Source organism: Setaria viridis, chromosome 2 (genome assembly GCF_005286985.2).
Source record: "Setaria viridis chromosome 2, Setaria_viridis_v4.0, whole genome shotgun sequence".
In the NCBI taxonomy this organism is placed as follows: Eukaryota; Viridiplantae; Streptophyta; class Magnoliopsida; order Poales; family Poaceae; genus Setaria; species Setaria viridis.
The window spans coordinates 25597416-25620606 of record NC_048264.2 but is presented as its reverse complement, the minus strand read 5'-3'; the positions used below and the strand labels follow the sequence as shown (position 1 = coordinate 25620606).

The 23191-nt window shown below is 41.8% G+C and overlaps 3 protein-coding genes across 4 annotated transcripts; 2 read left to right on the top strand and 1 right to left on the bottom strand.

Moving 5' to 3' along the window:
* The first annotated feature begins 267 nt into the window (after window positions 1-267).
* Window positions 268-3710, top strand: LOC117845048 (putative glucose-6-phosphate 1-epimerase). The gene is made up of 10 exons (XM_034725921.2): window positions 268-428; window positions 536-652; window positions 1137-1250; window positions 1330-1381; window positions 1986-2123; window positions 2271-2369; window positions 2612-2709; window positions 3010-3117; window positions 3199-3280; window positions 3412-3710. Exons 1-10 carry the CDS (start codon window positions 349-351, stop codon window positions 3475-3477), a joined length of 954 nt encoding a protein of 317 aa, XP_034581812.1. The 5' UTR covers window positions 268-348; the 3' UTR covers window positions 3478-3710.
* A 148-nt stretch (window positions 3711-3858) lies between these two features.
* On the bottom strand, window positions 3859-6783 carry LOC117845047 (bifunctional protein FolD 2). 2 transcript variants are annotated; one of them, XM_034725919.2, is made up of 5 exons: window positions 6454-6783; window positions 5508-5827; window positions 5007-5243; window positions 4744-4911; window positions 3859-4259 (listed from the first exon to the last, which is right to left on the bottom strand). In XM_034725919.2, the coding sequence occupies exons 1-5, from the start codon at window positions 6719-6721 to the stop codon at window positions 4086-4088; spliced, it is 1167 nt and encodes a 388-aa protein (XP_034581810.1). In that variant the 5' UTR covers window positions 6722-6783; the 3' UTR covers window positions 3859-4085. The 2 variants fall into 2 exon arrangements, with proteins under 2 accessions (XP_034581810.1, XP_034581811.1); XM_034725920.2 differs by having other exon boundaries at window positions 6432-6767.
* Window positions 6784-12616: 5833 nt separating this feature from the next.
* On the top strand, window positions 12617-23187 carry LOC117843947 (protein SLOW WALKER 2). Its single transcript, XM_034724734.2, has 16 exons — window positions 12617-13806; window positions 14126-14201; window positions 15086-15205; window positions 15799-15874; window positions 16558-16626; window positions 16826-16906; window positions 17045-17116; window positions 17283-17375; window positions 18176-18367; window positions 18499-18582; window positions 18677-18820; window positions 19025-19114; window positions 20971-21053; window positions 21127-21408; window positions 21675-21912; window positions 22378-23187. Exons 1-16 carry the CDS (start codon window positions 13125-13127, stop codon window positions 23059-23061), a joined length of 3066 nt encoding a protein of 1021 aa, XP_034580625.1. The 5' UTR covers window positions 12617-13124; the 3' UTR covers window positions 23062-23187.
* The last annotated feature ends 4 nt before the right edge of the window (window positions 23188-23191 follow it).

Below are 23191 nucleotides of genomic sequence, written 5' to 3'. Positions count from 1 at the left end.
ATTCAATGCTTATAAGCAAGGGTATCCAAACAGCTGAACTAAAAATAAGCAACTCTAAATAAGCAACTTTAAGTTACTTATAATAAAATAAGCAACTCAAACCAAACACGCCCGTAATCAGTTTTGATTTATACGATTCTTCCTTTGATTAAAAAAAGAAAAGTAGAAAACTCAAAAGGAAAATTGTAGGGCACTAAAAGTTGCTCACATCTATGAGTGACGCACACAGCGCTCTCCGTAGAAGATCCTGAGCATTTTCCACTCTAAACTAGGCAAAAACACCACCGAAGTCTCAGCTTCTCCGAGGAAGGGGCGCACAGGCATCTTCACCTTTGGGGCCAAACAGAAATGGCGGCTTCTTGCGCCTCCACGCTCCCTTCACTCTCCTTCGTCTCCAACTCCTATTGCAATTCACCTCGGCGGTTCAGGTACCAGCTTCCACTGCTGCTAATCTGCACGTATCTGAATCGATTCATGTGCGTGTCGGTAAGAACTGACGATTCTTGCTTGCCCCGGCATCGGTTCTTGAATTCAGGCGCTCTGCAGTGGTGGCCATGGCCAGCGTGGGGCAGAAGGTGTACGCGCCCGGCGTGGCGGTGTCGGAGGGCAATGGCGGGCTCCAGAAAATCGATCTCAAATCCCCGCACGGAAGGTAATTATTTTATTTTATTGTCTGCGAAGAACATCAGGTGATCAATCTCGGTGTGCATTCTGTATGTGATTCTTGAATCTTCAGGGGAAGGGACTGAGTAGTTTTGGTTTAGGAGATGAGTTTGTAGGGATGGGAACTTGGTTGAGTTTTTTAAGGTGAGAGTTAAGGGGACCATTGGGTTGCATCAACTGCATATGCAGCACGAATCGCCAATACTAGATTTGGGAAAATACGACAGATAACCAGAGTTGACTAATTATCCATGCTTTTCTTCGGTGGTTTACCTAGACATTATGATTTGTCAATAGTATTTACAGGATGCATTCCTGTGGTAGGATTTCTCTGCACTTGGCAGCTACATTTGCATATAGAAAAATTATCCTGAATTTCACCTTTTCCGCTGCAACCAAAAATATATTATCATTCACTTTCAGTTCATTTTCACTTTAGTGCCAACTAATTGTGTAACATTTTATGCATGAAGCGAGGCTGAGATCTATCTGTTCGGAGCATGCGTTACTTCTTTCAAAGTCCCTAATGGCAAGGACCTGCTGTTTGTTCGACCAGATGCAGTGTTCAATGGGCAGAAACCCATCAGGTTGGATTGAAACCATATGCCATAGAACATCAGGCGTTTATCTAACAAGAATGCTAACTGTATACTTTTTTGAAAGCAGTGGAGGAATTCCACATTGTTTCCCCCAGTTTGGCCCAGGTCCCATGCAGCAGGTTTGTGAAACCAGTTTTCTGTTGTAACCTTGTGGACAGGAATAGTAACTAAATATGACACAAATCATTAATTTTGATGGATCTTTGGTCCCTAATGGTAAAGTTTCACTGATGTCACATTCAAATATTGAACATGTCTTAGCAAATCAAGCAATGGACTCCAAATTAGCCTTCAAATTTTTGTGTTCAGGAATTCCTTCACTTCTACTAGGTTTGATTGGTTATCATAGGGCGCGTTTGCTTCCGTTGCCTTTTCGCCTCGCTTTGCCTCGCCTAGTCGGCGCGAGCAACGAGGAGCTTGCCGGGGCAGGCGAGCCGATTTAGCTCTCCCACAGGAGCGAGCCAAATCTTGCCTGCACAAACCCCAAGGCACTTAGGCAAGGGAACCAAGCGGGAGCACTTGCTCAGTAGCCTCGCTCAGCAAGGCGATACAGGACCGAGCAAGGAAAGCAAACACTCCCATAGTCATTATTGATATTTGGTTATACCAAATACAATGATGCATTTATGTAGCATAATGTTTATCACATTTTATAATCTACTACAAAATGCTGATACACATGTGTATTTTACTCTTTTTACTTACTAAAGCTAATTTTGACAGCATGGGTTTGCACGGAATGTGAATTGGTCTATCACAGATTCAGAAGTCACCGAAGGAGATCCAGCTGTAACTTTGGAACTGAAAGATGACTCTTATAGCCGTTCTATGTGGGATTTTAGCTTCCAAGCATTATATAAGGTTAAAATCTGCTACTGTACTATGTGCCGTGATGCTTTCTATCCACACTGATACTGATAAGTGATAACCTTTGACAACAGAAGTTGTAGCCTTAACCTTTGCATCATATGGGTTTGAGCATGTGTTTTTTTTTTGAAATATTTGTAGGTTTCCCTGCACTCTACAAGCTTGTCAACAACTCTAAAAATAACAAATACGGATGACAAGCCTTTCTCATTCAACTCAGCACTCCACACTTATTTCCGTGTAAGTTGCAGTTTTCCTGGAACCATTTTTTTTTGTATTTCCTTTGTGAAATACCCTACCTTGTTCTTAAGGCATCATCTAGGTGATGCCTTGGCAATGACAAGGCGTACCCAAGGTGCCACTAGGACCTAGTTATGCCTCGTCGCCTAGGGCGATAAAGCGTACTCAAGGCACCATAGGACGCCATACCACCTTAAGAACAATGATACCATGTAGTTGGTGTTCACACATTTGGTTTACAGGCTTCCATAACTGGCGTTTCTGTGAAAGGTCTGAAAGGTTGCAAGACTCTCAATAAGGATCCTGACCCGAAAAATCCTTTGGAGGGCAAAGAAGAGAGGTCAGTTTGAATTTTGGTCGATAGTTATGAGGACATCTCACTCACCCTCTATTCCACATTATGCACAAAACGCAGTTAGCATTGAGATTTCCTACCTTCTTGTCGTATTTACATGTATATTACTGTATGTAGCTGTGTGGGAGCATAAAGTAATGTTTGCATTTAGTGTTGCTTTTGTGTAAGAGATTTTCAAAGCAGTTGCATCACCTAGTAGATATTTGCACTGGGCACACTCATTGCATCAGTAAGTTTGGTGTACGCTGCTGAACAAAAGTTTCTGAGCCACTCAATACCACACAGGGAAGAGGTGACCTTTCCAGGATTCGTTGACTGCATCTACCTTGGTGCACCAAGTGAGCTCATCCTGGACAATGGATTGGGTGACAAAATTGCCATCTCAAATTCAAAGTAGGTGGATATCTGTAAATTAAAGGAGTATGTTTTGACATTGTAGTCCACATTGCTAAAGTTGTTATTTTTGAAATGCAGTTGGTCAGATGCAGTGTTGTGGAATCCTCACTTGCAGATGGAGGCCTGCTACAAAGATTTTGTCTGTGTGGAAAACGCAAAGGTACTACAACAACTGCACAATTTGAATTTTTCTCAACTGTTGATGTTTCCTGATTGAAATCATGGGGAGGTAATGTTGATAATTGCGTGAATTCGGCTGATGATATGATTAACTAGTCAACTGTCATGTAGATTGAAACAGTACAACTGGAGCCGAAACAATCCTGGGTGGCAGAGCAGAAACTTGAACTACTCTGAAGATAATATCTTGCTGCAACTGCATCAAGCAGTATGAGATGCAAATGGCATTCCCCCAATGAAATTCTTCATGCATATGTCATCACAATAGCTATACATCTGATGTTTTCTGTTAAAAGAATAAATGATGCAAATCATGATGTTTTCTGGCAGTATGATGATTACTGCGTTGCAAATGCACAATTCGAACTACACGGGCTCCGTTGAAATGGAAGGGAGTGCCCATTTTGATCTTTGACACGCCTTCTGCCACTGAAACATGTTTTTTTTTCTGTTTGCTGGTTAAGCATTGTGATTAATCATGTGATTTTGTCGATGAGGCATGGAAACCAATATGGTGTGTCAGGCCTATTTCTGAAAAGCAACGAGGAACCGTACATGTGCCTTAAAGTTGAGTTCTTGCTTTTGTGTTGCTGTTGTCGATGAACAAAAGATATTATGTGTACAATGCTAAGCGTACAATATTTATTGAGCAAAAATATGGTACATCCCGGCCCTCATACAACTAAAATTACAGTTGTGAAAATATGGCAACCAAACTGAAGGAGGAAAGGAAAAGATGAACTAATTTACAAAGGATAGGCATGACAAAATTACAGTTCAGGGGTTCAGTCACTTAGGCCACAAACCCGTTTTGCTGAATCAAGTGTGTTGCTGAGAAGCATTGCAATCGTCACTGGTCCAACTCCACCAGGAACCGGAGTTATAGCAGAGGCCACCTTCACAGCTTCTTCAAAGCAGACATCTCCGGTTAGGCGATAACCATAATCACTGGTTGGATCCTGAAAAAGAAAAGAACATCAGAAATTACTGATGGCTAAATGCTATAACATGGGGGGGAAATAAAAACAATGTGGCTCCAATTTGCTAAGTGTGGTGAGCTAGTGATGCCTACAGGAACTCTGTTTGCACAAAGGTGACATTTTAAATTTACATTGCACAACCAGTTAAACGTGCCATGCTTTAATGTAGATGTGCAATTCATTATGTTTTGCTAGATGAGTATTGAGTAACTTCAACCATGTACTACATTGCTCTCTTTTTTCATCAACAGCAAAGTCTCTCAGTCCCAAGCAAGTTGGGATCATAAAAACATTTACTGGACTTTTAGAAGAACTTGACATGAGAATAATTTACACTGTTAATTTAGATATCATTACCAAGGAAATAAACTGGTAACAGTGGACAAATAATCGTAGAGGCAATGCAGAAAAAGCGTATCAACCTTATTGAGCAAAGGTATGGTAAAAAAACTACAGTCTATACCTCAATTGGATTTGTCCCCACGTCAATAACAACTGCACCTTGCTTTAACCAGCTTCCTCTTACAAGATTGGCCACTCCAGCAGCTGATATCACAATGTCAGATTCACGGGTAATGGCCTCTGGATTTGTTGTGAAGGCATGGATAACGCTGACAGTGGCATGATGCCTCTGGAGACAAATGTATGTCAATATACTATCCTCATATAACAACACAGTAAAAAATGCATAAAATTAGATGTGACACAAAATTGTGACAGCTTTACCTGTAAAAGTAAGGAAGTAGGCAATCCAACAACTTTGCTTCTCCCGATCACAGTAGCATGCTTTCCCATGATTTCAATTCCAGATTGGAGCAACAACTCAATGCAAGCCTTTGCAGCACAGGGCAAAAACAAAGGTTTTCGGCTTCTGAGAGCAAGATTACCAACATTCAAAGGATGGAAACCATCAACATCCTTCTCTAGACTGATGGCGCTCAAAATCCTTTCCTCATCCATATGCTGATTTATACAAATTAGCACAAATAAGACAAAGATAAACATGTATGTCCAATATCAAGCATATAATATATCAAAGCTTGCTAGAAATTAAGATGAACCTTGATCAGACAGATACATAAAATGGAAACTAAAATGTAGTTTGCATGAATCATTGAACAGAACTTTTCTCTATTGGGTGCAAATGGATTTTTCCCCCATGATATTAGTTTACGAACTAAATCAAAGATCATACCTTTTGAAAGCAGCGACAGTAGAACACATTACCTGTGGTAGGGGTAGCTGTACTAGGATGCCATGAACAGAAGGATCTTCGTTAAATCTTGATACTGAATCCATCACTTCATCTTCTGTACAATTTCCAGGCAACTTTGCCAGCAAAGATTTAATCCCAACTTCCTCACAACCTTTTGTTTTGTATCGCACATAGGATTCAGAATCTCTTCTATTACCAACCAATACGACAGCTAGACCAGGCACATGTCCAACTACACTTTTCATTTGACGGACTTCTTCAGCAATATGTAACCTTATGTCTTCCGCAATGGATTTGCCATCAATGATAGTCGCGGTGCAATCATAATCAGCTACAAAAGACAAAAGTGATAGTCCACAGCATCAGAATTTTAGCATAAGATGCTGAACAACAATGATAGATGATGTCCACAAATTGGCCAAGAACCAAAGATGTTGACTTGAAACTTTGATACAGCTGTGGGCCAAACATATATTTACTGAGAGCAGCTACCAAGCAACAATAGTACACTAATCCAATTTTCAGTTTGCATCAAATAGGGCTTGAATTTCCCTCTGAACCTTTCATTGTACTGGTGCTTAAACCAACAGCCTAGAAACTTCTAGTTCTAGCTAGCACAGCTGCACAGGAGCTACTAAAGAACCTCAACTCGCATTTCATTTCAAGTTATTTTCTGGTCCACCAACGCTCATGAACCGTTAGTAACACGATAGCTTTCTACACTGAGATACTATAGGATTTGAGCATTGATTTTGCGTGAATTACACGAATTGATCTCATGCCACAATGCTAACTTGATGAATCATAAGCACCAAGTTACGGCAGCCTATCCCTTTTAAAAAAATAGTGACAGTTCCATCCAACAGCTTCTCCCAGCCCGGTCATAACTCATAATAAGCACATGCCTAAAATGGCGCCTTCAACCAGAGATTTACCAGACCAGTAAGCCCCGCTCACCTCCGGTGTCCCGCGGAGGCGGCGTTCTTGACGCAGCACGCGGTGGAGTGTCCCAGGTGTCGGGGAAATCCGGTCCAAGAAGGAGGCTGCTGCTGCTCCTCCGCCGGCGGCGGCGGCTCTGCGTCCCCGCCTTCTCCTCCTCCGCTGCCGCTGCCGCCGCTGAAGCATCGTGGAGCCCTCGCGCCACCCTGTAGATCAAGGAGGCTAGCGGGGCACGGTTGTGGCGTGTGGCGGCGGCGGCGAGCACGGCCACAGCGGCGCCACCCATCTCCGTCGACCCGACCCGCCGCTCGTGTCGGAAATGAGAGATGTCGGCAAACGTTTGGGCCTTTTGGGCCACGTGGGCTCAGCAAGGAGATTTTTTTGTCGCATATGATTCGGTCTCGTTGCACGGGCCCACTTTGGCGAATTTGTTCCTTGAAAATGGAAGAACGGGAGAGGAAAAATAAAAAAAAATGCAGAGATACGTTTCATGATGTATATGTGGCAGATTCCTTGGCTTGGTGTCAACGTCGTGGCATATTCTCGATCAATCTTGCCTGAATCCTTATGCTCCAAAAATTGTTCGATCGGGTCATTGTCACGGGACGATGAGAAGAACCAGTTTTATTATCCACTATTCACTGCAGAAGGATCCGATTTCCGTGAAAAATAAAAATGAAAGCCACTCGCATAAAAACCACAAAGGTAGGCTTGCTAAAATTTTATACGGCATTCGTTTTTAAAATATATGATGTTTAGAAAAGCTAACCGAGTAATTAATTTTATGAGAAATGATGTTTTAAGAGATGGCTAATGGTACAACCCATGTATTTGCTTTTTTGTTGTGCTACTAAAACTTGGTTATGTTACCATCACTATTAATAAAACGAGCAATTCCTCTTCACACCCCGTTTGTCCGTCACGTTGGTGTCACACTGTTGCTCCTCTTCACGTCACTCGAGATTTCATCGATGGTGTCCCATCCTCGTTCAGTTTTTCGCTCTTCTCCTAACAGCCGTGGTGTCACTCCCCTGCTTGATCTCAACGCGATTGAGCCTTTGCCATCCTTAGTATCCCCATCACAATCTGCACCCACATGTCGATGACTGCCTCGCTAGGGTGGACCCATGTGGTCCTAGTGCGGGCACATGCCCCCACTCAAATTTTTGAAGCTAAATTAATCAACAATTTTTCACCATATAAATTTAGCTCCTAGATCTGCCTCTGCGGCTCTACCACCTCGTGCCATGGCTTGTGGCCTCCTGCCTTAGGAAATGCCGTCACTGCTCTGCCTATGTGCAACAAAGGCTCTCGCATGCAACAACACGTACTCCACCTCCTTTGTTATCGGCTACCGAATTCCTCATCTATGATGACATCTTCCCCCCTTAGCAAGGTCCTTTAATCCAGAGGCATTAGGATGGCAGCCGGCTCAAAAGATCATTGGAGGTTTGCGCAGTCTGCGATCCCCTTCAACATGCCAGCCCTGCATCTCCCCTTCAAGCACGGGCATCCCTCACGTGTTACCTCTCCCCTCCTTAATTTAGCTACGTATTGGTGAAGATTTTTTCGGATCTCTACCTCCCTTGAGTCCCATTGACAGCGCCCTGACCATGGCAAACTCCCCTCGACAATGTGCTGTTCGACAATAATCACAATGCAGGCGCGCGTGGAGATAAATTTTAGAGATCAATTAGTAGTCTATTTTTATATCTAACTGATAGCACTGGAAGTGTGGTGACTGAATAATCTAAACCACCGAGCAATGTTCAGTATATAGAATGCACGCAATAGAATATTAGCGAAACAGAATTCTGAGCAGTGCATTTGGCAACTAATGGGAAGAGACATGAGAATTAGTGGTGGGAGTTGGTAGAGGGAATTCACTTGAGGATATGATTTTTAGTCCCATTCTCTTATTTGGTTTTTGGAGGGAATTAAGAGTGGGAGTTTAAGCGAGACTAGATATCCCTTGTTTGGTGTGAGGGTTTAGAGGTGGAAAATTTTATCTTAAGTTATGATAAACGGTGTAGATGTATTCATCTTCCACTTAAAATAAATTCCCACCCCTCCCCTGGGAAGTGATTGGTGGGAGTTGCCCCTCTAAACTCTCATTTCTCATCCCATTAAAACTCCCATGCCCACCAAATAAATAATAGAATTTTAATCTCTTTCCTCTAAACTCCCTTTCCCTCCCACCAATTACCTCCAACCAAATAAGCCGTTAGGGTTTTTTCCCTTAGTGCTCAACTCATGCCACTCCTCCTTATGCTTCTGAATTTGTTCACTATAATGCCAATTAATTGAACCTTTCTTTAACATCCTTATGGATATATTGTGCTAAGACAATAATGCCAATGCACAATTTGTGAACGATTTTAGAGATTGATTGATAACATATTTTATATATCTAATTGATAGCATTGGAAAGTGCATTGACTGAATATTCAGAACCGTTGATCAATATTCAGTATATATAGATTGCACACAACAGAATGCTTTATACTTTGACTGTTCTGAACATGTTGCTATCAACCTATTTTCTTTTCCCGCGGGAATTGTTGTGAAAGGCTCTTGGGAAATACTGTCACAAATTCATACTTGGTCATGGAACTTTGGTTCACTGTTGTACACTACTCCCTCCGTCGTAAATTGTAGGTCGTTTTGGATCTTTTAGATTCATAGATTTTCCTATGCACCTAGATGTATAGTATGTCTAGATGCATAAAAGTTATAAATTTAGAAAAGTCAAAACGACCTATAATTTGAGAAGGACGGAGTATTATGTTTTGTTTTGCACTTTTGAGAGTGGAAAAACACATGTGCATACCCTTTCTTTTCTATGGAATCTGCCTACTAATTACAGAGATCGGTTTAGGAGGACGTATGTTTGCTTTGAGTTTATGAAAGACAAGAAAAGGTTTATCCTTCCCAACCACATGCATACAGGTAAGCCGTAGGGCTACCTCCTCCATCTCCAATCCCCTTCATTCCTGTCCATCCATACCAGGTTAACTTATACATTTTGTTTGCCGGTTAACTATTAGTTTGACATAGATCCTGTTTGCTCCATTTATATAATTGTTTTTTTATCTCTAACATAATCTTTTCCCTATTTGTCAGTGTTGTCGTGCAATGACCAGTTGTTGAAGTTAGATTAGATTTTATCAAGTGGTTTATGCAAGGCGGAAACAAATTGTACTCTAATATGATGGTAATATTGGGAGTGATTTTTTTCTCGGTCCATACCATCGCCATCTTCTGAAGACGTAGAAGGTCTCCATCAGGCTCAGGATGAACCGCGCCATCCTCTTATTGCCACACCAGCAACCTCACAGCCCACACGAACGCGGCTGCGGCTGCGGTGGCGTGCCATTGCCCGTCGTCGGTGGCTGCCCTCTCGCTCCCCCCCCCCCCTCTCCTGCTCCGGCAACCTACCGAGGGGTATCCCGAGGTGATAGATTGGTTACTTGAAGGTAAAAGCGAGGACACAAGACAAAGATTTATACAGGTTCGGGCCGCCAGAGTAGCGTAATACCCTACGTCCTGTTTGGTGTGTTGTATATTGCGCCCTGCGCTTGGGTGTTATTTGGTGTTCAGGATTTGGTCCTCTGTTGTGGTTCTGCCGATATAGGTACCCCCGCCCTCCTTTACATACTCCAAGGGGTAGGATTACTAGCCGGTTACGAGGTAGGAGTCCTAGTAGAATTACAGGGTATGAGTTCTACTAGGATTATAGGGGAATCCTACTATGAGTCCATCTTCTTCCTTACTTACGGGTACTGGGGATCTATCTCTGACACCTTGACGTCCCCCTACTCGCTGAGGAGATGGGAGAAAGGAGTGGCGCTGGTGCTCGGGGTTGTGCGAGTGGTGTGGCTCGGGGGCAGACGAAGACTTGGCAGCGGCGGTAGCGACGGCGTTGGGAGCGGGCGGCGGAGATGAGAGGTCCGGGAACGAAAGGGATAAGATCGCGGTGGAAGCGGTGGGGGGTCAAGTGCAAAAACATCGGTGGGCGCCTATTTGCAAAATCGATGCGATTTCTGAATTTTTCTTTCTTGGTGTACAATATTTTGAAATTAAGAGAGTGCAACGCAAGAAAAAACAACGCGTGTGCTGTGGATGGAGGGCCTCGCTAGACTTGGAACCAATTAATGAGAAATGGGAGGGTTTTTATACAAATTTCCACATACCTACTTGCCTGCTTATGGACAGGCCGATCTCCGCGATCGAACGGACACCAAAACAGGGTGCCGCGCCACTGGTTCCCGCAGGATCCGAACTGCATATCCATCCTTCCGTCTCTGTACATCTCCATTGCTCTAATCTTTAAACCTGCGCACGGTGGAGACCCATCGAGGCTTGGATTGGTATATAGTATTGTACATATTCTGATATTAGGTCGATCACTAACGTAAGGGTTCAGGCTCTCGCGTTAGTTACCCAATGTCAAACAAAGGGGAGGCTCATTCTCTGAATTGATTGGTTTGTTCCATTGCTGGTAAGTAAGGTATCAGAAGCTTGCTTTGTTTGTTTCAGCTAGAATTTGTTAGTCCTCATAAGCCTTTTATTCTATATTTTTTCATCGTGCTATATGCTCTAATCTATCCGCTACATTATGGATTTATTATATAGCCACCTCACTTTAAAAATTAGATAAAAATATAATAAAATTAAGACATACATATTAGGAACCGGTACTCCGTTCGTGAGGTGTACATCGGACCTTCATTACTTTCAATTTTTAGTCTAGCTCGTGTCCGCTCTCTTTCTTCATTTATTTTCTTTCTCTCCCCAAGAGCTCAAACTTATCAACCCAGGCGTCCATTGAGCACCATCCTATCTCCACTCCTCTCTTCTCCCTTCTACGTCACTCTAAGCCACGCTAAAACGGTTAAGTGTGCTCATATCCTAATTTTAGGTCAAATAGAATAAAACATGCTTCCAAACAACAAATGAAACATAGCATGGATGGTTGGAAGCATCCGCAATTAGGGATCAGGCGTTCGATTTCTACTCAATTCTATACTTTTGAGGGATTTAGGTTTTACGCGGGAGGTTAGCAGTTTTTCTTTTTCTCCGGTTCATGCGGGACGGTTTTTGTCCGGTTTTCACTCCTTTACCCTGGTTTTCTCCGATTTTCTTTCGGTTTACTATAGACGTACGGGGAAAAAGAGGTAGAAGCCTTACTCGCTTTTAATATTATAGGTAGAGATTTTATGTAACAACAAAGAAACTATTTGAAATATTAGAGGATGTTTCATTTGATAAATGGGGTGTTCCAATGCCTTCGAACTTTACATATTCTTGTTTGGAAACATTACCATCTCATTCCTCACAAACACATCGTTAGCTCAATGATGATGGATGTGTTCAGGCTATCAACAATTCATGCAATGACTCTTCGATGGACCCATCCATCTAGATGATGTGATTTCTCAAGCCAAAGCATTCTATTAAGTACTCCCTCCATCCCAAATTACTATTCGTTTTGACTTTTCTAAATATATAGCTTTACGTACGCATCTAGGTATATATTGTCTACATATACATATCAAAAGTTATGTATTTAGAAAATTCAAAATGAGTAGAGTAGCATTTTGGGACGAAGGAAGTAGGTTCGTTCGATAGCTATTTCCTATGTTGAGTTGAGCAACGTGGCCGCTTATTTTTTACAGGATGCTTGCAAATTTGCAAATGCTTGAGGAATGAAAATCGCACAGTAGAAAAGTTGGGGAGCACCAATTCCAAGCATTTCGAATGGGGGCGTCCTATGTATCGAACAGAAGACAGAAACATCTTCGTCCCTTTCCTTCCGAATCGGATGTTTCTGCAATTCTGCAGCGCCGCCGCTGCGTCCATCTCTTCTTCCTCCGGCAAGCCCCCGCCTCCTCCACAGCCCCGCCCTGCTCCGGCGGCGCCGCCGCCGGAGCTGCTGCCTTCAACCACGGCCATCCCTAATCGCTGGGAGTTCATCTCGACGGCTTTAAGTCCGACGCCTCCCTCTTGCCCTGCCCAACCGGCCTCCACCACCACCGCGGCGGGCGGCGCCCCCGCCCCCGCCGCCTCGCCTCGCCGTACCGCGCACCCACCCCCACCACCGCCGGACCGGCGACCGGGGCCATCTCTTTTATAGCTCCGGACATGGAGCCCCCAAGCACCCCCAACCCCAATCCTAACCCTAACCCCGAACCCTAACATGCAGAGGCTCGTCGGAGCAAGGGACGGAGGCTCGTCGGAGCATGGGGCGGAGGCTCGTCGAGCAAGGTAGCCCTCAGCGGCGGCGGAGTTCAAGGTTGTGTTCGCTAAAGTGAGGAGGAAGATTAAATCCGCGCCATTCATTTATGATCTTTACACGAATCTCAAAGTGGAAGGTGGATAAGCTTCCACATTCCGGAAGATGGATAGGACTTTCGAATGAGGGTGCCAACTCTAGCCCATCCAGCCCATCCGCACAGAAAGGCAGCCGACAAACCCACTTAATCATCTAACCCTAGCCCATCCAGCCCATTAGGACCCTTCGCTGTGTGTGCGCGCCACCGCCGCCGCCCGTTCTTTCTTCCTCCTCGCCCTTCGTCTTCCCCAACCCCGCTCTAGCCCCTGCTTGCCACGCTCCCGCCGCTCGAGCCCCTGCTTGCCACGCTCCCGCCGCTCGAGCCCCTGCAGCCACGCTCCCGCCGCATCTACCCATGGCAGAGCCGAACCCCAAATCGAAGCGCACCAAGAAGAAATCGAAGAAGCCCTCGGCCGGGGAAGGTAATGGGAAGGACATGGACGCGCTCAAGTCTGACGTCGCCACATTCGCCTCCTCCCTTGGCCTCGTCGACGGCGCCGGCGACCCCGCCGGCGGCTTCGACGATTCCGACTTCCGCAAGTCCGGCCCCATGAAAAAACCCCCAAAACCTCCTTCGGAACAACCCCAGCAAACCCCTGAGAACACAGCAAACCCCCATCAAAACCCTAAACCTTCCAAGAAGCCTCACCCTCTCGAGCTACATGGGCCCCTTACTACCACCAAACCTGGTGCTGTCACCACGAATTACCCGCTGATGAAGGCGGCGGCACTCTCAGGGCAGTGGTACACTGACGCTGATGAGCTGGAGGCGAAGGTCCTGGGTGGCCGTAAGCAGACCCCTCCAGCCGTCGGGCTTCAGGAAATGCAGAGGATAGTGGAGCAGAAACGGGAGTTGGCGGAGAAGCTTATGGCGCAGTACGCGAGGGAATATGACACGGTGAGGCGGGGGCATGGTGACCTGAAGCTCCTGGAGATATCAGCAAAGTCTGGTACATCAGCTGACAAGGTGTCTGCATTTACATGTCTCGTTGAGGACAATCCAATTGCAAACATGAGGGCGCTCGACTCCCTCCTTGGTGAGTTTCACTACCGAAATGCTATGCTTCTAAGTGATTAGGTAGTAAAAGGAACACAAGTGACTATAGTGTTGACAACAATTAGCGGCAATTGCTAATTATCCAGAATCATTATGTATGTTGAACAAGGTAATACAGCCTTTCAGATTAGAAAAAACATTGAACTAGATTTGCTGACATGTTTTGGGTAAGCAAGATTTGCCTTGTTTGGAACCAATCATAGTAATTGTTATCTTGAGAATACCTAGATTTTACACCACAATAGTTTGAATATATTCTTTTCTTTCGCTTTCTCACATTTCTATTTCGGTCACAACAGGTATGGTAACATCAAAAGTTGGTAAGAGGTATGCGTTCACAGGCTTTGATGCATTGAAAGAGTTATTCCTCATGAGGTTAGCATCTTCTGGTACCTTCTGAAATTTTGCTATGCTACTCATAATTTAAGTTTTTTCTTACAGTATTTTAAACCAATCTTCATGGTATTCACTGGCATTATTCAATAGCTTCCTTTCCTAGTTGATGTTTTGTGGAGATCGTCGCCAAATTGAATCCATCTTTGTGGGTGTCATCTGAGTGATCTGTGTTATTGTTCTTATATTTTGTGTGTAAGGGGGGCCCTGTTGATGCAAACCATGCATTACAGTTAGTTACCATTCTTATTCATGTTTTATTTACTGTACCATTTCATTGAAGTTCTGCAATCCTGTATATCATCCCAATGACCCAAACCGCATGTGAATGTAATTTCTGTCTTCTGACTGGTGTAGTATGTTTGTCCCTGAAATTTTAGTTACACTAGGCTATCTTGATTTCTCCTCCCCACTTTTGGCAGGAGTTTTCCTTTCTCTGATTTATTTTCAATTTTATTATTACATGCATATTATGCTCAGAGCTTGTGTAGTAGCAAAATGAAGGATTGAAATGCTACTGCTTGCAGAAATTTACTGCTGTGGTAGACTGGTAGTCATTTGGAAAGTGGGGGAAGAAATTGCTGGTAGGTTACAAGGTTAGCCTAGATATAGATAAGAAAGGAAAAAGTTGTGGATTTCTAGTTGCTTTCTACTATTTTCTCTACTTTTTTCAGGCTCCACTGCATAAAGGTAATCTGCATAAACTAGGCCGCATGTGAATAAGTGGACTGAGTTATGGTCAACAGCTGTGTTATAAGTGACTATTCGAACATAAGCTACAAAATTTGTTCTCAAACATCAAGTTTTCTTAATTACCACAGTTTTTTTTGTGTGCCATGTTAGTTATTTGTTCTTTTTCTTGATAGGTTATTACCTGATCGTAAGTTGAAGAGTCTTATCCAGCGCCCTCTAGACATTTTACCTGAAACAAAAGATGGCTACTCACTTCTGCTCTTCTGGCATTGGGAGGACTGCTTAAAACAGAGGTACTGAATTAACCTTTAGAGCTATCCTGCGTTTCAGGTAAATGCTGTGTTGTCTTGACTCCAGATGCAAGTGTCCAGTGTACAAAGAGTGTATGTGGTTTACCTATGCTCAGAACACTATTCACAAGGAACTAATAAAAGCTACATACATATACATCCAACAGAGAGAAATCTGTCCCTCTCAGAAAAAAACAGAAATAAATCTGTAATTTATCAATTCTTTCTGCTTTTAAAAAGATTTATAGGAAAAATATGGCTTAGTTTAACACTGTTATGCATTGAAGATGTTTCCCTTCTATATATGTTTTCTAAGTTCGGTATTTCTCTTTCTCATGTTATATATTCCCAATTCATTGGTGTGTTGGTACTTGGTTTGCAAATATCTTCTTATCAAGATACTTATTGATGTTTTTTGCACAACCAAATATTTAACTTGTTTGGTTGCTAACAAATGCTGTGAGTCTGTGACCTTGGAGAAACCAAATATCGGATATTCATCTGCATGGACTTTTTTATGTATCAAGATAAAATGATCTTTTATGCTGTTGATGATTTTATCGCGATCGGTGATGCTCAGATTGATACTATTGCAGATACGAAAAGTTTGTTATGTCGCTGGAGGATGCGGTAAAAGATATGCTGCCAAATCTCAAGGACAAAGCAATGAAGGTTGGTCAGAGTTGTGTAATCTTTTGTGAAAACTGACTTTAACACTGTACATTATCTTAGCACAAATTCTATCTTCTAATTGAACATGTACTATATATATTATTAGTGGAGCTAGCCATTTCCAACAGAAATTGTATTTGCATTTGCAGTAGCTTCTGGTAAATATAAAATCCAATAGACTTCTTTGTTATATAAATTTTAATTTTAATTTTAATTGCATATTCTATCTGCATCTTTTGGGAACCATCTGGAGTTCATTGGAAGTTTGGAACTGTTTGGAACTCAATGCTGATTTTTGCTAAACCAACCATGGGATAGATGGCTAGCTGGATCAGGAGCAACAATGTGGAGACTTGTTCATTGATTCATAAGCCGATACCTGATGCATCATCTATTTATATGGAGAGGTTTACCTGACTCCTAAGCATGTAGAGGAATATAATCTAATCCTTAAAAAACATACCTTGAAGATAGCAATGGCAATCCCTCACAGTTTCTAACTTACTAATCTACCTAAGGAGGAAACATGATATGGCTTGGGCCCAGTGCTACATCAGTTTGGGTTCTGTAGAGTTGCTGTAGCATGCATCATGACGCAAACACTCCAATCTTTTCATTTCGACTTCATAGATTATGTAATGATATGAATGTGGTTTGGATCATTCCTATTTTATTTATTGCAGACGGTTTTCATCCTTTTGAAAAGTAAATCAGAGCAGGAACGTCGGTTACTTACAGCTCTTGTTAACAAGGTGCGTTGCCTCTTTTTTTTTTACACTATGGAACTCCGTTCTTTTGCCTGTTTTCTGTCTCCTTTTAATTCAATATATGCAGAACTGGCATGATCTAGATTGAAAAGCAAAATACTTAAGATCATTTACGAGAATTGCTGCCATAGAGTCTTACTAGGAGAGATATAATCTCGCTTCTCATGCAAATTATCTACTGCAGCTTGGAGATCCTGAAAGGAGAGCAGCATCGAGTGCAGCATATCTGTTAACATGTCTCCTGGCTGCTCATCCAAATATGAAGGTACATGGATGGGAATTCTGTAATTGACAAGGATTGTGCTTTTAATCAAGACAGTTAATTATGTAAAATTTTGCACGCAAAGCGTTTCACACAAAATTTATCTTCTTTTTGGCCTCATTGAACTGTTTCAATTTGCAGATTGTTGTAATAGATGAGGTGGATTCTTTTCTCTTCAGACCTCATGTTGGGCTTAGGGCCAAGTACCAGGCTGTAAGTAATTGCTAATAGCATTTTCTTATGCTAGTATTGTTTCAAAATATCATAGACAAGGAATACTTTAGGAATATTGGATTTTGCTGAATTATCTACCAAAACTACGATGTAATTATTAGAAATATGGTTTACATAGCCTTTTAATTGGTGGGATTTTATACAGGTCAATTTTTTGAGCCAGATTCTTCTTACACACAAGGGAGATGGGCCTAAAATTGCAAAACGGTTGGTAGATGTCTACATTGCACTGTTCAAGGTTTGGATACGTTTCAGCTTTATTTAGTTGTTTCTATGCTTACTGTATGAATAGTTTACTAGCCTTTGTATTCCATTGTTTAAGTTTTATTTCCCATCACATGTGCATATCTGGTATGAGTACCTCAATGAACATATGGTTGGTTGATCTTAACGGGGTAGTCCTGGCTAAATTTGGAGATTGATGACCTGAACCCACTGAACATGGAAGGTGCTGTTGTGGCACATCCAATTTCAAAGGGCAATGTGCCAGTAAAAGCGGTTCTTGGGGGTGGTGGGGCTAGTGATATACTGATAGACTAATCTTTAAGCCTGTGATTGTACTTTATTTCAGTGCTTGGCACATTGCCAGCCAACATTTTGATGTGTTTCAGTAGTTATTATCTCTGTACTTCCTGTATGGTGTATCTAATTAGCATTTGGGCTTGATCTTGTCATCTTTTGGTTTTATTGCTTTTGGTCACATCTATTTTTCATGTACTATTTTGCTAACTACTCCCTCTGTCCCAAATTACTATTTGTTTTGGCTTTTCAAGGTACATAGCATTTGTAGGTGCATAGCAAAAGCTATGTATCTAGAAAAGCCAAAATGAATAGTAATTTGGGACGGAGGGAATACTGAAGTATTCAAAAACATGTGCTATTTTTTTGTCAAGATTTTTTTTCGGAATCCAAACTGTATTCATATCTTTTTTGCCTTTTAGTTTTTCTCATTTTGATATCTTGTTACTTGTACAAATGCCAACGTTTGACATAGAGGATATACAATCAGTTTTATTGTTCTATTGCACAATATGTTAGGTACTCATGAGCTCTAGTGATACTAAAGGAGATACAGGCAGTAAATACAGCAAGAAAAATGTAGAAAAGGGTAAAAAAGAGGGAGGAATTAACAAGGTTAAGGACTCCAAATCCCATGAAAACAATGAAGTGAGTTCAACAGCAGGATCAGATTTGGAGATGGACTCCAGAATCCTCTCTGCACTTTTAACTGTATGTATTACACTCTACAGATCACTCATGAGTTAAAACTTTGCTCATACATTTGTCTTTGCTTATGTTTGCTACAACTGCTGCTTGATTGGTGTCTGCGTTTTCTTTATTAATCCTTTCATCATATGAAGGGTGTAAATAGGGCATTACCATATGTTGCGAGCTCGGAAGTTGATGATATTGTGGAAGTTCAGACACCGATTCTTTTCAGATTGGTGAGTTTTTTAGATAATGATATGAAGTACCTTACTAAATATGTATGTTTAGGACATAAAGCTTTCTTGACCTAATCATTTTGGTTTCATGTAGGCTCATGCTGAGAATTTCAATGTTGGTGTTCAAGCGTTGATGCTTTTATTCCAAATATCTACGAAAAATCAGATAGCAAGTGACCGTTTCTATCGTGCATTGTATGCAAAGCTCTTGAGTCCTGCCGCTGTTACTTCTTCAAAGGTTTTACTTCCCTGCTCTTTTTCTTTCTTTCTTATCTGCATTATGAATTTAAATTGGCTGGTTCACAATTATTTTTGATTATCCAAATTGCCCTTTACCTTTATTAATACAACTGTCAAGAAAGTAGCTTTGAACTGTGCATCTACATTGTCAAGTGTCTCCTCATTATATTTTATCTGATTCGTTATGTCGTACATATTTCAGCCGGAGTTATTTCTTGGGCTGTTGGTGAAAGCAATGAAGAATGATGTAATGTTGAAGAGAGTAGCTGCATTTTCAAAGAGGCTCCTGCAGGTCTGTTGTTTTCTAACACGATAGCTAATCTTCATGATGCAGCTCTTAGATATAGATATACTATTTGAGTCTGTATGAGTACCGCTGTAAAACAACCAACTGTTAGTATATTAAGTAGGCATATAATGCTATTTCCACTACTGCAAACAATTATATGGTTGCAAAACATGGAACTGTCATATGCATAATATGGGCTGTTCTGTGGTGGTGTGCCTGTAAATGGATGGCACAAAGACTGTTTTCCTATTGGCAGTGGCATGCTGGTAATTTCTTCATCACAACCAAGTCTCTTGGCCTTAACCAAGTTGAGGTGGGGTGGGAGATGAAACCCACAAAGATCAACAAAAAAGAGACAGATATAGTGGTATACTGCAAGTAAAACAAAACTAGTAAAAAGATGATTGATTTTCTAGGTCATATTCAAGGTTCTATTTCCACATGCTCCTGTCCAAAGCTAAATTTGGATGCTCATTCCTTCAAGTTTCTCGTTATTGCTTTCTCTGACCTAGAAATGGTGGACCCCTGCCTCTCCTTGTATTTTCACCTTGTCATCATGCCCTAAAGTTCTGCTAAGCGTTGGTATCTCCTCCGTTGATTGTCCAAAGCGTCTCAATTGGTATTGGACAATCTTTTCTTTTAATCAGTGCCACCCCGACCCTGTCATGTATAGTGTCACTTTTGAAAATGTATACCATCATTTTGAATCCAATCCTTTCTTGTACGATCACATATCCACCACAACATGTTAATTGCGTACATGTAACTGTTAGATGTGTCATAGTAGGATTACATTTTTGCGCCGTAATACATACCAAATCTGATCTCTGTACTATAGAACTCACCTCTTAGCTGTTGTATTTTTTTTTCTTCCCTTTTTTTTTGTCTCAAAGGATGTGAGATGCTTGATGCAGTCGCTCGCTTTGATTCTATGACCAACATCTTCATCAATATCACCAATTCCAGAGGGCAATGTGGACTCTTAACCTGCCAATTTATGGGGAAATTACATATTAGGGGATGTGGATGGGAAGTTCTATTCTTGTTCCCCATCCCAGCTAGCATAGCCCCGATATGTACTTACTCCCAATTCGTGCTCTACTTGCTTCAACTTTTTATGGCATTTTTTACAATGATAGATTTGATACTTTGAAATGAATTGTTTTCGTATTTTTTGCTATTTGTATAACCCTTTCGTCCATTGATGGATGTTTGTTTTAGCTTCTGGTTTGGGATTATGCCCTCAAACTGTGAAACAGAACCAAACCATCCAATTCTAGTAGTCAATTATCAGAACCTAATGTTTACCTCTGCAACTAGAACCACAATACGGTATAGCATAAGGTTGCCACTAATGCTATACTCTAATACTTTTCCACATCAAATCCAACCCGAAAGGTAGGACAATAGGTGGCAGGAGCCTTACAGAATTACCTTCTCCAAAGCCACAGTCCAGAATCATTCTCCAAGATGTGACCAAACCGGACAGGATACAATCATACAACTCCCGTGGCTGCTAGCGAGGTGCCACAACATGAGAGGAATTTGGCAAAGAGGAAGAATTGGAATAGTAGTTTCAGATCATTTTTCACGCCTTGCTTGTTCTGGTCTTTGCAATTTATAGACTTACTTTGGTCCCCTTCACTTGGGTCCCATGGTTGTTGGACCCATTTGTCAGTCAAAGCTGTGATCTCGTGTTAGTTGGAAACCAATAGTTAATTCTGATGGGATCTGTGATGCGAAATTAGCAAAAGATTTTCTAGGTGTCATTGGAACAGTAGACTACTAATAAATTAGGCTTTGAATATTACAGATGCTATTTATGATTGTACAATTACTGATGTAATTTCTCTGGGCAGGTGGCTCTTCAACGGCCTCCTCAATATGCTTGTGGATGTCTTTTCATTCTGTCAGAGGTCCTTAAGGCAAAGTCACCATTATGGTGTGTGATTAGTTGTTAATCAAAACATATCATTATCTTTCATGATGGTAATAATTGAAATTTAAATCTTCAGGGCGATTGTGCTCCAGAATGAATCTGTTGATGATGGTGATGAGCACTTTGAAGACATTATAGAGAGTCATGATGACTCTTCTATTGCCTCAGCAGTGCTAGATAAACATAATGACAAATTAGCTGCTCATGAGAAATACAACATTGATGCTGGTGATGGTTCTGATAGTGGAAAGCAAGTGAAATTGATAGAAAGGGATGAAAATGGTGAAAACAATGCATCAGCTGACACGTCGAGACTACATGCATTATATGATCCACGACACAGAGAGCCTTCTTACTGGTAGTCTATTTAATCTCATTTACTGTGCATGGATCCTATATTTACATATCAGTTATTTGCTATATTGAGGCTTGAATTTTTTTATTTCTTACTCACGTATCCTCAGGAAATATATGGGTAATGTTGCTTTCTGTTATTGGATGATTTGAGTGGACGTCTTCTATTCTTTGAATTCTTTCCACTTGTTAGTGTGTCCTGTTGTTTTTATTTATGTTCTTTACAACTGCAAAGGGTTAGTTGATCATATGTACCTTTTTCTTTGTCAGCAATGCAGATCGTGTCAGTTGGTGGGAGCTGACAGTATTGGCTTCACATGTGCACCCTTCAGTTTCTACTATGGCCAGAACATTGCTATCTGGCAACAATATTGTTTATAGTGGCGATCCGCTGACAGACCTATCACTTCCTGCCTTCCTTGACAAATTCATGGAAAAGAAACCAAAAGGAAACCGCATCGCTGAAGGAAAATGGCATGGTGGATCACAAATTGCCCCAGCTAAAAAGGTTAGCCATTGTTACTTGGATTCACTGTGTTGACTCTAAACTGTTTCGCCTGTGTGACAGTCCCTCCAGTCACACTAGATGTTTGGACGAGATATGCTCAAACTTTCAAAACTTTGACTTAAAGTATAGTCTCTAAAATTGAAAAAATATGTTGCCTTAAAAATAATGTCATAATCTCATTTGTTTATAAATGCATTCTAGTAGAAAATAGTGGCCAAAGTTGCATACCGGAGACCATTTCATGTGCAAAATGTCAAGGAAGTATCCTTTTTCCCCCCTTACATTCTCCAAAAGAAAGAGCAGTCATGTGTCCAGAGTACGACAGAATAATGCGTTAGGTATTTGTTTCTCTAACTGGATGCGGAGGCATGTATCTAATGATCACTGCCTTTCTGTATAAATGCTGAACCCTGCCAAATACACTTGGCTTTTTGATTCATTGCTGACCTATGTCTGTGTCTGCAGCTTGACATGAATCATCATCTCATCGGAGAAGAGCTTCTGGAATTGGCGGAAAATGAAGTACCTCCTGAAGATATTATTTTCCACCGTTTCTACATGAACAAGTCTGGCCCTATTAAGGCAAAGAGGAAGGATTCAGCTCTTGATGAAGATACTGGGGAGCTCTTAGCTGATGATGCTAGTGATGAGAGTGAAGATGAGATGCAGGAGTTCGGAGATGGGTTGGCAGAGGATGGAGAATATGACTATGATGACCTTGACTCCAATGCATTTGATGAGGAAAAGGAATTACTTGAAGACGGCAGTGATGTTGAGTTGGATGACATTTCAGATAGTGCTTCTATGGATGGAGGATCAGGAAGCGATGATGACGACATTGCTAGTCTTGCGGGTATGGATGCTGAAGCCCTTGAGGATGCGGGCGATTTCGATGGAAACTCTAGTGATGAGGAAATGGTTAATGCTGGCAATGGTGGTGCAAAGAAAAAGGTGGCACCGCAGAAGCAGAAACATGGTGTAAAGAGTGGTCGATCTCCATTTGCAAGCCTGGAAGACTATGAGCATCTGATGGCTGGGGATGCAGATGAGACGACCTTGAAGCGGAAGCGGAAGGCAACAGGGAGAGCTGGTGGTGACAAGAAACCAAAGTCGAGATCGCAAAACAAGAGGTCTAGGGAATCAAAATGAGAAACACGCCCATCAACTTATTGGAAATGACCATCACAGTGGTGTTCATTGCATTTTTGTATTTCTAAAAGGTACATGATTAAGTAATGCTGATGTTGAGCCGAGAAGGTACTGAATTGGTTTGTACACG

Excerpts from the sequence above, each read along its gene's own strand:
- LOC117843947 (XM_034724734.2), top strand. The coding sequence starts at position 13,125 with ATGGCAGAGCCGAACCCCAAATCGAAGCGCACCAAGAAGAAATCGAAG. Across the intron at positions 19,115-20,970 it reads TTTCAAAGAGGCTCCTGCAG|GTGGCTCTTCAACGGCCTCC; the intron begins GTCTGTTGTTTT and ends TTCTCTGGGCAG. Across the intron at positions 21,913-22,377 it reads AAATTGCCCCAGCTAAAAAG|CTTGACATGAATCATCATCT; the intron begins GTTAGCCATTGT and ends CTGTGTCTGCAG.
- LOC117845047 (XM_034725919.2), bottom strand. The coding sequence starts at position 6,721 with ATGGGTGGCGCCGCTGTGGCCGTGCTCGCCGCCGCCGCCACACGCCAC. Across the intron at positions 5,244-5,507 it reads TACAGCTACCCCTACCACAG|CATATGGATGAGGAAAGGAT; the intron begins GTAATGTGTTCT and ends TGTATAAATCAG. Across the intron at positions 4,912-5,006 it reads CTACTTCCTTACTTTTACAG|AGGCATCATGCCACTGTCAG; the intron begins GTAAAGCTGTCA and ends ATTTGTCTCCAG.
- LOC117845048 (XM_034725921.2), top strand. The coding sequence starts at position 349 with ATGGCGGCTTCTTGCGCCTCCACGCTCCCTTCACTCTCCTTCGTCTCC. Across the intron at positions 429-535 it reads AATTCACCTCGGCGGTTCAG|GCGCTCTGCAGTGGTGGCCA; the intron begins GTACCAGCTTCC and ends TCTTGAATTCAG. Across the intron at positions 2,710-3,009 it reads TTGGAGGGCAAAGAAGAGAG|GGAAGAGGTGACCTTTCCAG; the intron begins GTCAGTTTGAAT and ends AATACCACACAG.